We start from the raw sequence: 15,610 nt of genomic DNA on the forward strand, positions 1-15,610 counted from the left end.
TCTGTTTCCATAATAATATTTATTACAGAAATTAATTAGCAATCAGGGACACCACAAATATCAGATATTGAAATATGCTATGCTGCAGTCACAGTGATTGATGTAATACCTAAATGGAGACTTAATGGTTTAATACATGACCTACCATAGCCACCAAGCCTTACATAATTTCAAGTGACTTCTTTCAAACATTTTAGTACTAAAACATAAAATATCTTTATTACAAAACTTAAATGATTTCAAAGTGATTTAAAAGATATTTAACATGTGGAAAATGTTAGCATGTAGGTAGGCTTAGGATACGGTGTATACTTTTTTTTAAAATGCTTTAAAAAAATATATATACACCATTCTTGCTCTATGTGCTTTACATATATTACTATTCATATTAGTAACTATCAGAGGTGGTTCCATTTTTAAATTCACATATGCAGTTATGCAAAATTAACAAAGTGCAGAAATACTGTAGCAAAACATTACAAACATATTTTGTCATTTCTTCATGTGGGTAATGTTTAAATTAACGGAATTAAGTTAAAAAGTACTTAAATATATCAATGCAACTCAAACTGGTCCTAGACCACAGAGTTCTATGCCCTACTTACTACAGAGTTCACTTTTAATACACTAATAAGTTCTAATACACTGACTAGTAAAACATCATTATCTGTCTAGGTTTTTATAAGGTCACCCATGACCATGGTGTCTGAGTGCCATTACTTCAATCATTTTTACAGGGTACACTATTAAATAAATTATTACATATTATTTGTTGTGTGCTGGCTGTGGGTGTGATGCTGCACAGGGCAGAGGAGACGAGGTCCCTGCCCACAAGGAGCGTACTGCCTAAATGAAATAAATATGAACAAATACTAAGAAATTAGGTTGCATCTGTGAGCACGGCCATACCAGGGGAGCTGCATTCAGTCACTACTCTCAGAGTAGTAGGCACATGCACAAGGAGCTGGCCAGGGGGCTAGTAGTACAGCTGCAGGTATTGTCTTCTTGCACACTCAGCTTCCCTTCAATGCCTAACCCTTGTCCGAGTGTAGGGTTATTCCCCATCCCCCTCCTCCTCACCAGTCTGGAGCTGTGGCAGAAGATTCCCCCCAAACTATTCCCCCTTAGCGGCTTCCTCCTCACCTCAGGTCGTGTCACCCTTTTCCCTTGAAGAAAGTTTAAAAACAAAATAACCACCCCCTCACCTCTCCTCAAATTTGTACAAATGCTTTGCAGGTCATCTTAGAGCCACTGCTGCAAACAGTTACTACTGGGTGCAGTCCCACTGACTTATCACCTGTGGTGAACACAACCCTCTGTAATAAGTGCTGGCAGGATTGGGCCCTTGTCTGTCTATCCAGGTTCTCCTACACACCCATCACTGTGGCAAGTGAACATCTCCCAGAGTGATGAGCTGTACAAATAAGATACGCTGGTGTTCCCTTGGTTGAGTTTTAAAGGTGGAACATGCAGGATGTTCTGCAGAAGCTTGAAATATTCTTTCCATGACATGCAGTCTAATTATGCTCGTATTAAACTCAATTCTTATTTTTCCTAAATCACCTGCAGACTATTAAATGTCACTGCTCGAAATGCAACAGTCTCCACCAACCTGTTTGTATTCTTAGCACCTGATCATCAACAACAACAAAAAATAAAGAAGACGGGGGGAGGTGAATGGGCTCTCTAGGTGTTTTGCAATTACATGACACTAGAGATGGGTCCAAGTCCAACCCTAAACCCATCCCCCTTGGAAGGAACAAAAGTTTAAAATGCAAACCTGGATTTTGATCCCAATTTTACAGCTGGCTTTATCACTGTAATGGGCTGAACCAAAACCCCAGACTTGAATACCCCTGAATTTTGCAAAGGGGAACTGAACTCTGCCTCCAAATTAAGTGTCTCAGCCCCAGCTCTATTTAAATGGATGCTGATATGGTCTCCTCCGCCTGAACTATAATGTCTGAGTGAGCAAGTCAGCACGCATATGAAAAGGCCAACATGGGTCTGCAGAAGCACTTCTCTCCCTCATACTGACATCAGAGCTGTCCCCACGGACAGTGTAGTAATTTGCATTGGCTTTTTAACCTACTGTAGGAAGACCTTCCATTTTCTATTGCTCCACTCTTCTGCGGGCACAAAACAGTAATTTTATTCTAGTTTGTTGTTAGACTCCCTTCACAGATGGAATAATGAATTCCACAGGAAATCTAACTGGGTGAAGACTGCTGCAAAATAAATCCATCATATCAAGCCAGTGAGAGGAATTCCTAGGGAAAACATCTCACATGTGAGAGAAAACAGCACCATGACAGATTATAACATAGTAGTTGTTACCCCATGAGAGAGATCGAGCATGCTGTTCCCTTACTGGTGATCTGTCAAAGAACATGGAACACCAAGACAAATTTGTCTCAAACAAACTTTCTTCGTAGGGCTCCAAAACCGTAAAGTGCATAGCTGCTGGATATAGTATCGCCCTTTGTAAAATGCAGTGGCGAATGGACAATACTAAGAAAAGAAAGGAGGGGTTTTTGTAGGCTGGCATATGCTTTATTCCTACTGCTGATGTCCTGATTCCAAAGTAGTTTTTAAAAGTATATTCCATAGTAAGCCACTGCACTATATCCCAGTTGTGGGGCAATGAGCCATAAAAGTTTGCTGTTCATTTAGTCTTTGAGGACAGGGTAGCAAATCCTTTTTATTTTTGTATTACACTCTTGTGAGAAAGCCAAGTTTGAAACTGCTGGGAATTTGTATAATTTCCAAGGCATGTGGAGATGGGGTGTAAGGAAATGTCACTTGAAAGAGATATTTGGTATCTAGCATCAATTGTGGAATATCCTCTCGATTATTGAGCATAGCCTGCAAATAGAACAAAGAGAGATTTACTGTCAAGAAGATACGAAGTGGTAAAACCCGAAAAGGCTTGCTTTCCCATTATTCTAATGATTTTTTTGTCAGTCCCAAAGGGTACAGAAGAACAGTAACTTTTGTTCTGGTTTGAATTTAAAAGCCAAGTATAACACGTACCATTGTAAACAGTGTGTGCAAAATATCGTAACTTGAATGTGTGTGTGAAAATAATGTAAGGCTCTTACCTGGACTTTGCGAACGAACGATGGGGACACTCTTTTCTCAAAATCATCTATAGGAGTGTATGAATTGAGGATCTTTACTATCTGCATAAATGATAAAAGATTTTTAATAATTGTAACCCATGCCAGAAAAAAGGAACAGTTTGAAAGGAAGAGGCATTAAAATTATGCCCCCATCCATATCTAACCGACTGAGGGCATTGTAAGCAATTGTACTGTAAGGAGGTAGATTATTAACTGGCAAACTAGTGAGTGATTCTGTATGTGATAATTGCCTAGGCTCATCCCCAAACATATCAGAGAGGAGAAGGGTGAAGTGGGTAGATGGTGGAAATGGCTGAACTGATTAAAGGAAACCCATTAAGGGGAAAAAAAAAGTTTTGTGACAGATAAAGGAAATGATACTGGAGAATAGAGAAGAGGACAGGTCTGGAACAGGACCCAGACGGAACAGGGCAGATAGGCATCCAAGCCAGAAAAGTAGAAAATACAAACAAAGGAATCCGAGAATCAGACATTACAGCTGGGGAGGCCTGGGTTGGAACATTTGGCAGGAAGGATGTGTGAAAGTGAAATGAATTATATTAAAGAAATAGAATGAATTAAAGAATGCTGTATGTACCTTTTAGTAGAAATGAGAAATGCTGCAAGCCAGGGGGGCAGGAAAGCAGACATTAACTGCTTAACTTGCCACTTAAGGGCAATTGGTGAAGCATTAGCCTTAGATTGATAAGAGTTAACAAGGAAGCAGGATATGCATATTGTGCTCCATGCATATTTTACAATTTTGCTCTCTCTGTCCCTTTGTTTAGTTCGCACCCTTTTATCTGTATAAATAAGACTGTTTGAATCTTGCATGGAGGCTCACATTATCTGAATGTATTAGCAGAGCGCTGTGCTAATAAAACAGAGTGGTCTGACAAACTATGAGTCCTGAGTCTAACTTTGACAATTTGGAGGTTCCACCGAGATGGCAACCGTCTTCACTGGGGCTGTGTGATTCCTGACCGTTTTTGTAGGACGACCGTGGTAGCCGGCACCTGGGCATTTGGCCCGAGCGGTCCTCCTCCTGAACGGAAGGGTGCACGACCACAGTGAGGTCTACGCCATCGAACCTGTTGGTTCCCACTCTGTTCTGGTAGGGATCCCGGGATCTGACATCAGGAATCTGGTCAGGTAATTATTTCTGTGTTTTGTCCGGACTGAGGACTGTCCTGTCTCTGTGTCTATCCGTCCTCCTGTGGAGTGTTTGAGTCTGGGTGCCATCTCCGTCCGGGGATCGGCCGACCAAGGGGTTCCTGTCCCCGCGGTCTGAGTGAGTGAAATCTGCACAATCGCAGCCGCACCGCACCTTGGGTAAAACCCTTGGTGTGAAAGCAAGGGCGATTGAGTCAGTAGCCTGTGGGCTCCTTTTGTGTGTTGCACCGGGCATCGCTCTGACGAACCCGAATTTCCTTCTTGTGTGATTGGTGTGTGTAAAGTCCTCCTGTATTGGTAACCAGACGTCTAAGTCGGGACAGTTCCCTAAAGGAACGCCGGCTCAGTTTTAGGAAGGGTCCGGACTCCTGTAAATTTCTGGAAAAATGGTCTAGGCTAACTCAGGGAGATCCCAAAACTCAGTGGCCACTGTTAAAACCTTGGAACAAGGACCAAGTGGACATCTTAAAAAAAACAAACTCGGTCAGCCTAAAACTAAATTGGCTAAAGGAGAGGTTAATTGTTTCATGCAGTGGTGGGAAGAGGCAAATCGTAGGTGGACAAAATCAAAACTCACCTCTCTCAAATATTCAAATAATAAATTAAAAGCTTTATTAAAAGCCTCCTCTCCCACCACCAGACTGAGCGCTCCCCTTCACCCTGTTCTCTGACAAAAAAAAAAAAAAAAAAACAACAACAACCCCGGATCGATCCCAACTCCCTTCATACTCCCCTCTCATTGTAAAAAGGATAAAATGCCCCTTGTTCTGTTCCCCTTCGTTGTCTGCCTCAGAAACTGATTCTTTAGTGTTCCATTACCAATTCAGCAAGGAGGGTGGGCTCCTCAACTAGCCCCCACCCTTCCTGGGCCCTTTCCTTAAGCATTTATTTCAAAATTGTGAAATGACCACAATATCACTCACAAAAATGGTTCATTGGAAAAAGCAGGATTGGGCCCAGACAAGCAGGCAAGCAACAGATAAAGAAACTAAAAAAAAAAAAAAAAACAGGTTGGAAGCCCTAAGGGCATAGTGTCAGGAGTAAGTGCAAGTATGAACCCCTGGAACAATATTTAAAATGGTGAAATCTGAGTTAATAAAGGTGTCATTTTGGGAAATAAACAAGTGATTTAAGGAAAGAGTGAAAAGTTAACTCTACAGAGACTGGAGAGAATTAAACAGTTAAACTTTGTGAAAATGTTAAAAAGGATCTTGTTAAAAGAATTCTTGGTTTCTTTGCAGCCATTCTAAAGGAAAAAAATGGGCCCTTTTCCAGAGGAATGTCTGTAAATAATCCAGGTAAAGAGACTATCTAATTAAAATCATTTGACTATGGACAATTGAGTCAAATTTGCTAAAAGAACATAGGGGGGGTTCTATTGGAACTTAACTGCCCCAAATGTATAAAGGTAATGTAATCTATGTACAGCTATGTAAAAACAAAGCAGTGTAAGAGGGATGTTAAGGGAGAGAAAATGTGTATGTATCTGTCTGTCTGTGGGAATATGTGAGGTTTGTAAAACTCCTGTTTTGTAAGTTTAAGATAAATTGGTTTTGTTTTGTTTATAATGCCACTAAAAATCCATTTGACTCTTTAATTCAAAGCTGCAAAACTGACAGACCTTTTTGCCAGACACAGGTAATCAGTGTTGGTTGACTTTGAGATTTGGTATTTAACCCTTAAGGGGTAACTTGATTCTTTACAAAATTTAAATGTTCTCAAATAAAGACCAAGTCATGACTGCAGCAGGACAGTCAAAATCAGAAAAATAGGGAGAGATTCTGGATTCTGTTTTTGTAACAAAATAGCAAATGAAAGCTGTAGGAAAAGAATAAAATCAGTGGCCCTCTGAAGCAACAGCAGGGGTGAGGTGCACAAAACAAAAAGAAGAAATGTTAGAAACACTGAGCCTTAAAATGGCTCTGTGTAATCAGACTGTCACTTTGATAAGGGTAAATAAAACTCTGTAAGAACAAAAGAAACAGTTACACTTATGTAAAAATTAATATGGCTAATGTTTTAAAAGTTAAAGTATAGAAGGAATGTGCAGACGTGTGCAGTGTATATTATAGAGGGCGTAAAAGAAATGCAAACGAAACATGCTACTTAATTAAAATCCTATTCGGGCTCCAAAGGAGCCACAATAGACTGTTCTTTTTCAGATCTATGTGTGTTTTGGAAGCAAGAGTTAAAAGTAATCAAAACTCTGGTAAAAGTTAATTGTGTTCCTTTTAAGACAGAGTCTCTGAGCTCTGCTAATGGTTTTGAATCCAAAAGCCAAGCCTGTGTGGATGCAAATTATCTAACTGATAAAGGAAGTGAGAGAACTGCCAGCACAAAGAAGTGGCAGATAAAGAACATACCTGGTCAGCAAACAAATTGTCTAAATAAAAGGCACGGTATAACACGATACCTTTAATTAAAATAAATTTAATGTTACTACATACCCCTGTAACAATGTATAGTGTGTATGATTTTTGAAGAAAAAAAATCCTTTATGGTAATGATGCTTTTCAGCTGTTACCTGTGAACAAACTTAAAGCTTAATACAGCAGGAAAGACATTGTAACCTTGGTCTGCTGTAAAGGGAAAACTGAGGTACACCACCTCATGGATTTAATGACTGAACAGTGGGATAATTTCCCCATAACTCTTAAAAGATAGAAGCCATTAAAACCTGGCCTGCCTATAGAACAAAAACACAGGAAAATATGGAGGTAATTCCTCTTGTTTTGCCTGCAATCAGCAAGGGTATTTGTAAAAGAAAGGAATATTTTAAGCAATAATGAATGCCACCCCAAAAAAGGGTAGAAAAAATATTATTTTTGTCTTTCAGGAAAAGCTAATATCAGCTACAGGACAACCTAATAAGAAACAAATAAAAGTGGGTATGCTTATCCATCCATGCCTGTTGCTCCAAAGCCCTGTAGTAAAGACATCTCACTAGGATCCTGTATGTGGGATAAAATGAATAATGAGACCAAAGTACTGTATAATGGGCTATGTGTATGTGTTAATTCTTGGGGGGGAAAGTGTTTTAAAAGAATGGAAGTGTTAGCAACCTTCCAATAGACAAATGTAAATGTAATGTAAGTACTGTGTTTACAAAAGATAAAAAGGTAATATAGTTCCTAAAACAAACAAAAGGGCAATGTGGGAAACCGAACCATTCATATTATACATGCAAATGGCAACATGTTAAGAATTGCCACTGCAGAAAGACATAACAGCTTACCATTGGTATAGTGTATTTTCTGAATGGTCTCCCACAACTACTGGCGTACTAATGTTACTAACCCTAATTGGTTTTTATTTTAAATTGTATGTGTTTAATTGTAACGTTTAAAATGTGCTGTTGGATAAAACAAATGTATGCAAAGCTAGAGCCACAGGCCCAAATCACCTCCCAGTATTTTCTATTACGTGGACTAAATAAGAAGTGACACTGGCGATTAATAATCTTGGTGTCAAAAGGGGGATATGTAGGAGCAGGATCTTATAATGTCCCATAGGAATTAATGTATGATTTGATTTCATCCCTGTCAGCCACCCTTTTTGAATAGCAGAAAGGAATGACAGACCAGAACAATCCTTATGACTGATTATGGTCACCCTTTTGTTTTAGAATAAGTTATAATGTCTACTATGGTTTCCTATATGTATTACAAAGTAGGCCTCTAGTTAAATATACATATTGTGTCTATGTTAAGTAGATTAGAGGAACATTGAAGGCCTGGGTCTCAATGTAAATTGTCTTGGTTATTGACTGTAAAACTTAGCAAGGTTTAATTTGCAATGCCTTTTTTGCTCCATATAAAATACTACTGTTTGTATTCTCAACCTGTGTGAATAAGGAATGTATGCATCAGGAAAAGATAAGGTGTGAAGGCCATTGTTATAGCCAGAGTCAAGGAAGAAGAAGTAAAGAGACTTAAAGGACATCAAAAAAATCATCAGGTACTGCTTACTATCCAGATGGCTGTTAAACTGTCTGGCATCACAGCGTGCATACATGCTTCGCAGTGTAAGAAGGCACCCCCCAGCAAACCAATCACCTCAGGACCACGCAGAGTCAATTTTGACTCCAGAAAAAGACGTAGAGGAACAGCCTGCAATACCTTACCATCTACGCTCTCGTAAGGGTTGCCAGAAGCAGACGAGGACCTAAAGCAAGGCCCAAAAAGAAGCAGTAGTGAGCCTAGCGCCTGCTGCCTGGTGGATGTAAAACCGTGACTGCGGTTCCCTCAGTTGAGGTTGTCAGAACCGGAAGGGCCTTGCCTGCAACATGTGCCTCTGGTGGCGCCTGTTCCTCAGCTGCTGGTGTCTGAAGGTCTGGGGAGTCCGCAATGACAATTCTTTTATCCAGCAGCAAGTGTGGATAGCTCAGACTCTTAATATTTCTAATTGCTGGGTCTGCAGCCACATCCCAGCCCACTCTCAAGCTGGTGTTCCTGTCCTGGCAATCCCACTCAATTCCCCAGACCTCACTGGAGGACCTCGTCCATTTAACAGAACATGGAACAATAATGACACTTGGGAAGCAGTGGGAATAAATGTATCTAAATGGATAAGTGTGGTGGAGGGAAAAGGTCATTGGTGTTGGGTGTGTAATGGGACAGGGCTGGATCTGGGAAAAAGTCATTGCCTTCAGCATATTGTGGTCAATGGTGTATGGGATTATTCAAACAAAACTAAAGAGTGGTGGGCCGGGTATGGGGATATGAATTTTTTTCTCAACCTGGGATCAAACAGAAAAATCAAGCTCATGTTCCCCCTACAGTAATCTTAGTGAAAACAATACAATCTTTCAATGCCATGCAAATAACACCACTCCTCGTAAGGAGAATTACCCTGTGCCCTTCGGAGGATATTACTCCTCCTTTGTAGGCACCTATGTGACAAATGGGTGCAACCGACCCTTCCCAGCCTTAATAGGCCATCATTGGGTTTGTGGGACCAAAGCTTATACTGTGTTACCAGCTAACTGGTCATCCCGCCCGACTCTTCCCACAATTCCGAGTGCTAGGGTCCTTCCCACGAGAACGCCTCCGTAATTTCAGGCGAAGAAGAAGGGACTTATCAGATGCCCAATGGTATGTAAATAACATAAGCCCCTTGACCTGGGAAGAGGCCATTGGCGGTTCCCTTATCCCACTTGGGGGAGTAATACACCATGCAAAAAGGCTCCTAAGGTTACAAGCAGTAGTTGAAATAATGGCAAAAGAAACCGGAGAGAGTTTAAAGACCCTGGCCAAAGAAACAGGGGTGATCCGACAGATGGCCCTCCAAAACCGTCAGGCATTGGACATAGTGCTGGCGGCCAAAGGAGGGACCTGTGCTCTCATTGGAAAGAATGTTGTGTGTTTATACCTGACGACACCAATGAGGTAATAGATCATGCTAGTCACTTAGAACAAATTGCATATCTTCCCCATGAAGAGCCAAGTTCTTTATGGAAGTGGCTAAGTAACCTATTCAATTTCTCTGGCACAGGAAACTGGTTGTTTCAGGGAGCCCTGACTATCCTGTTTGGAATCCCAATGATTTTTGTATGTTTTCAGTTAATCTCCTGTTGTATCCAGAATTGTGTAAGGTATGCCACCCAGGTGACTACCCCAAAACAGAGTGCTAATATGATGATGTTAAATATCACTGATGAATGAAGAGATAAAGAACTATTAATATGTGGAACCCAGTAATTGTTGGTCTTTGCGTAAGCTTGACCAAAAGGAGGGATTGTGAAAGTGAAATGAATTATATTAAAGAAATAGAATGAATTAAAGAATGCTGTATGTACCTTTTAGTAGAAATGAGAAATGCTGCAAGCCAGGGGGGCAGGAAAGCAGACATTAACTGCTTAACTTGCCACTTAAGGGCAATTGGTGAAGCATTAGCCTTAGATTGATAAGAGTTAACAAGGAAGCAGGATATGCATATTGTGCTCCATGCATATTTTACAATTTTGCTCTCTCTGTCCCTTTGTTTAGTTCGCACCCTTTTATCTGTATAAATAAGACTGTTTGAATCTTGCATGGAGGCTCACATTATCTGAATGTATTAGCAGAGCGCTGTGCTAATAAAACAGAGTGGTCTGACAAACTATGAGTCCTGAGTCTAACTTTGACAGATGCTGCCTGTAAAAGTGGGATGCTGATCACCGTCTGCAGCCAGGATTATTTCACACATGAATTATAAGATTCTGCAATTGGTGCTGTCAACAGAAAATGACAGAGTTTATTACCTGTACAGCAGACAGGGATGTACAGTGTTCATATATCTCCTTGGCATCATCGTCTGTGATCTTTTTGACCTGAAGGAGCCAGGCTGCCTGAGAGAGAGGTTCCAAAGTTTCCTTGGCAGAACTGCTCTGCAGATTCTTTTCTTTAAGCCATTCTTCTAAGTAGCTGATATTACATCTGGGTTAAATCAAACACAAGCATAGCAATGTCAGTTTCCCCTCACACTAGTAATAATAAAGCAATCTGCAAATGAATGTCATTAAAGAAACACTGTCAGTTTAAAATTCATACGTATTAAGCAAAAAATATCTTTCGAAAACACCCCCCCTTAGATTATTAAGGCTGACTAATTTAAAAATCTGATTTCCCTTTCATCATTTTATCCTGTTCACACGTTGTATTTCACAAACTTTGGACAATTACATGGGATTGTGTTAAATACTGCTATTCCTTTAAAAATACACTTTCACAGCATCCTCAAGAGAGCCAGGAGATGATAGCAACTTTTGCACATTCCCAGCCTGGACCAGATTCTCATAATTGATGACCTATAGGTGAAAGCCCCTGTCTCCCATTGCCACTTTCCCGGATGATTTAGGGCCTGTAGGCTTTATCTATTGATTTTCTTACAGCTCTGTCTCCAGACTGTCTAATGGGATGTAACTGAACTGTATATCTTTTGCAATGATTTAGGAGCATATTCTCCTCCTGATCCACATAAGGGCAAAAGGAAGAGGAGCCCTCAGCCAATCCCCTGCTGGATTTGCACCTGATTCTTGTCTCATCATTAAGGGTGGGAAGATAATTCAGCAATTCTGCCCATCAGGGAATGTTGTATCTGCTCTCCCCAGTAAAATCCACTATACAATGCCTGTGTGTGTAAATTAGCATGGCAAGAGCCATAGACGTGTTGCAGGTTAAAGGGGACAATAAATGCTCCAGAATGCTCAGGGGCTTCTGAGTCTCTGCCCCTCCAGACGGTACTGTGTGTCCCTCTATTAATGTTACATGTAAAGTACACTTGTGACAAGCACTGTATCATGGAGTATGCTAGGATCAGCAAACGAATTCACAGAAAAGTTAAAATCTACCTTTTCAAACCAGAGGGACAAAAATAATCACCACGGAATGTTCACAGTGTATCCAATGGCACAAGTGATAGAACAACAGTAAGTTAAAAAATCCCCTCTCTCAAAAAACTGCTTGCTGAATCTTGATTGGCTTTACCTTATCTGCATTCCTTTCCTACAAGAGCACATGTCCTTGCGGAGGAAAAGACTATTAAGGGTGACAGCTCCAATCAGAAAGAAAAGCTGCTTCACTGCCTGCTTTAGAAGCTCTGTGTCCAAGCCATTCTGGCACATGGTGCTATAAAAATAGCTGAGCTGTTGCAGGATGGAGGTCATTGTGTAGGTATCGGTGTCGTCTATACTAGAAGAACGTTTACGGAATCCTGTAGGTTTCATGCCAGAAATTCCTTGGAGACTTTCATGTTCAAGCATACCTGGTACTGAAAAGGCAAGAGGAAATCATTTGTAACACCAACAACATGTAGGGTCCTTTTAATATGGTAATTTGGTTTTGGGAACAAATATTTTCAAGCTGTATCGTTTAAAGTTTTTAAACTGCAGTTTCTCATTACTCCAGTAATAAAGGAGGACAGGGGTTTGCATGTGAAAATTGTGTGTGCTTTCAGGCTAGATTTCAAGAACCTCATCTTTATGTGGCAGCTCAGTACGGTAGCCCAAAAGGGAGAAGGGGAACACTGTAGATGAAGGAAGCCATTCCTTGCACCACATCAAACAAGATTAGCATTGTTAGACCTTTTGGGTAGATCTACACTCCTGCTTCTTTGGGCGGTGTCTAGCGTACACTCCTGCATAGCCCCCCAGCATAAGTATAAATAGCAGTACAGCCGGTGAGGCACGGTTTAGATAAGTAGAGTAAAGACACGCCGGAAGGGTGCTGGTATGTATGTGAGTACGTATCTTACATCATCTCGACTTGTCCAAGCTGTGCCTGCCTGTCTATGCTGCTATTTTTAGCAGTGTAGTGTCCTGCTGCCTCCCTGCTGCTGGAGCCCTTCTCTGCAGCCTCCCCTCAGCTAGAGGGGGAAAGACTCTGGCAGGGGGGAGGCAGCGAGGAAAGGCTCTGGCAGTGGGGAGCTGCTGAAGCCTCTCTCTGCTGCCTCCCCTCTGCTAGAGCCTCTCTCTGATGTGTGTAGCTACACGCTGCAGCGTGCATGCGGCCTGTTGTTCACTGCAGCAAATAGCTACATGTACTCCACGTGACGACACCAGTGGTGCGTAATGTAGACATAGCCTTAGTGTGAGGTAATTCGGGAAAACTAAAACAAACAAACTACTGTCACACTATCATGAATAATTAGAAAAACGCCACTGTAAAATGTCTAGTGAAAACAGCAATACAGAAATGCTTAATAGCTTGCCTTCGGCTTGGCTGGTTAGAAATAGAGGGGGTGGGGTGGGAAAGGACAGGATGGAAGTAGAAGCAAAAACATGTTATGCAATATTTCCTATCTGAAACCCACCTTTTTAGGAAAATAAAATCAATCAACCCCCTCCCCCTTCAGACCTGTCACGTGTTGCTAAACACTCAATTTATACATCGTCCACGGCTGCCCTAGCTAGCCCTTTGTGCTCCAGGGCCATGCCCCACACTGAGAAACACTGCTGCAAGGGGGAAAAAACATTCAAACTTCTGGTGACTATTCAGTTAATGTACACAGATGTATAGATATGTACACACACGTGTGTGTGTGTGTGTGTGCGTGCGCAACAGGGCATAGTTCACCCCTAGTCTTTTGTCTCTGTATAAGATTTATTCAAATACCTTAGAAGCTACTAGTGCATTTATTTTCAATGGTCATTTTCTTCCTTCTTACCTATCATTGGCTGAATGTTCTTCTCCATTACAAGAATGAATTGGTGATAGATACGAATGGCCAAGTCACTAAGAATTTGTCTGTATTCTGAAAGATCAAAATGCTTCAAACAGTTCATATTCTGACGTGGAGTATTTTGCTTCATGAATTCCTGAAAGACAGTTGTAAATGTATCAATATGACAATGCTGTTAATGCCATCATTATCAATAGATCTGAACAGTGCTACACATGAACTACATTAGTGAGTTCTGTGTGTATGCATCCAGACTCTCAAAATGGGTCTAAGTTACTGCTGTCTTGAGACGCTGCTACTACCCATGGATTTCATCGACATCAATAGACACATTTTTCTACTTAATGCTCATTCGGTATCTGATCAAAAAACCCAGTGTAGCTAAAGGAAAGATTCACATTGACTTCAGTGGGCTTTGGATAAGGTGCTAGATCATTTACTTGGAAAGCGTCAGATACTTTTTGCAGGAAAATCACTCTCTTGTTTAAACTGTATGAGAGAAAAATTCAAATGTGCCTCTTCAATTTTTTATGGTTTCAAATGCTCTCATTTTGTACTTTGTAATGTAATTACTCTGATATGAATATTAATACGGCAGCGTTTTCAGCCTCTCAAAAACAGGGTTAATAATAGGTTCCAACAGCTGACAGACAACATCAGCAGCTCAGGATTTTTAAACCTGACCCAAAGTCCCACATCTGAATTTTGTATCTTTGTAATGAGAAGAAAAATCCAGGATTGAAATGCTTTCAAGCTCGGGGTTTTGAAATGCAAACTCTCTCAAAGTTTGGAATGTTCAGACTTGCATTTGGTTCATCACAGAGATGAATTAAAGCTGCAAACTTGGATCCAAACCCAGAACCATGTTTTGGGTTCAAACACGCCTCCAATTCTGCAGTTAAATTGTGAAAGAATTGCTCTACATTGCTTTGCCTTTATTTCAGTCAAAGGCCTTTCTGATCAAACTTTGCTATTATCACTATAACCACCAGGGAGAGTATGGCAGCTTGCAGAGTACAAAGAAGTGCTTACAGCTGGGTTGAGTGAAAGGTGTTTTCTCTTTGTAGGGATTCATGAGAATACTGTCTTTTAGTTTCAGACCATATGCGTTTCTATCCCTCATTCATCAAGTATCACTTTGAGTTTGGGGTTTAAAGAACCGAAACTAGCAGTGAAATTCAGCTTCATCTGGTTTAAGATGAAATTGACTATTTTACTACCATGTGTCCTTGATTTCATTCAGAGTTGTAACTTTACTTATTAATCAAATGGTAACAATGTCTGCCTGAAGCAGTAACAGTTGAGTGAAAGAAAAGGTGAAAGTTATTTTTTAAATACAACTAGTTGAGCTCCTGTGGTCCTGTTCAAATTAAACAGAAGATCTAACTAAGCAGCAAATGGATTAAATGGCACCCAAAGTATGTAACCGTTTCTTCCTTCTTGCTTTAACAACTGTTTACTGTTAGTGTTTCAAACATCTTCCTAAGCTCCTTTGGACAAGCTCTATTGGATCACCTCCAAGTCAAAAATCACTAGTACAGAAGGATATGAATTTCAGGCCCTTTTGGTGAGATGGTCCCATCTTATGATCCCTGGCCCCATTTGGTTATAAAATTCAGTGAAATGATGTAAAATGTGAAGTGATGAAATTATTCCTACCTCTTCCCCGCTGTACTGTTTCAAACAGTTAAGAAAATGATACGTATTGGAGAGCCAAAAGGACAAGATCTCAAAATCTTCAGCGTGTTCCTAAACAATGACATGTTGTAAGCCTGTAAGTGCATGTACAATGAAACCAATAAAATAGTGGAATAAAGCAAAATATGCAAGGAATATTCCTACCTTAATAACTTGTTTGATACCATTAGTGGTTATACTCATGAAAGATTTCAGCATGTCACCATCATTCAGATAATCTGCATATCTCACACACATGAACAGGATGTAAGCTGGGAGGCCCGGAATCATATTTACTACCACTCCACGTGGCTTTAGATCTGAGCAAAGCAGAATCAAAGCGGGTGTTCATTACACATTGTAGATACAAAGGTAGTATCACCATCTAGTCTTACTTAAATAGGTAAAAAGCACTGGATTAATTTCTAACCACGCTCTTGATTAACCAGTTTGTGGATGAATTCTCTTTTCCTTTATAA

General features: G+C 40.5%; 1 protein-coding gene across 4 annotated transcripts in view; it reads right to left on the minus strand.

Moving 5' to 3' along the window:
• MYO5C (myosin VC) overlaps nucleotides 1-15,610 on the minus strand; it is a 64,884-nt gene continuing 49,274 nt past the window's right edge. For 3 of the 4 annotated variants that reach the window (XR_010591010.1, XM_065559449.1, XM_065559450.1), the window contains 7 exons: nucleotides 15,297-15,451; nucleotides 15,114-15,203; nucleotides 13,440-13,590; nucleotides 11,762-12,044; nucleotides 10,537-10,711; nucleotides 3,102-3,182; nucleotides 1-2,865 (listed from right to left, as the gene is read on the minus strand). Coding sequence is in view for 2 of the 4 variants with exons in the window: in XM_065559449.1 (XP_065415521.1) it covers nucleotides 2,713-2,865; nucleotides 3,102-3,182; nucleotides 10,537-10,711; nucleotides 11,762-12,044; nucleotides 13,440-13,590; nucleotides 15,114-15,203; nucleotides 15,297-15,451 (1,088 nt within the window). In the remaining 2 variants the exon portion in view is untranslated. Of the gene's footprint in view, nucleotides 2,866-3,101; nucleotides 3,183-10,536; nucleotides 10,712-11,761; nucleotides 12,045-13,439; nucleotides 13,591-15,113; nucleotides 15,204-15,296; nucleotides 15,452-15,610 lie in introns of those variants that run through there. The other variant, XR_010591011.1, reaches the window with a different exon arrangement.

Source organism: Chrysemys picta, chromosome 10 (genome assembly GCF_011386835.1).
Source record: "Chrysemys picta bellii isolate R12L10 chromosome 10, ASM1138683v2, whole genome shotgun sequence".
NCBI classification, from domain to species: Eukaryota; Metazoa; Chordata; order Testudines; family Emydidae; genus Chrysemys; species Chrysemys picta.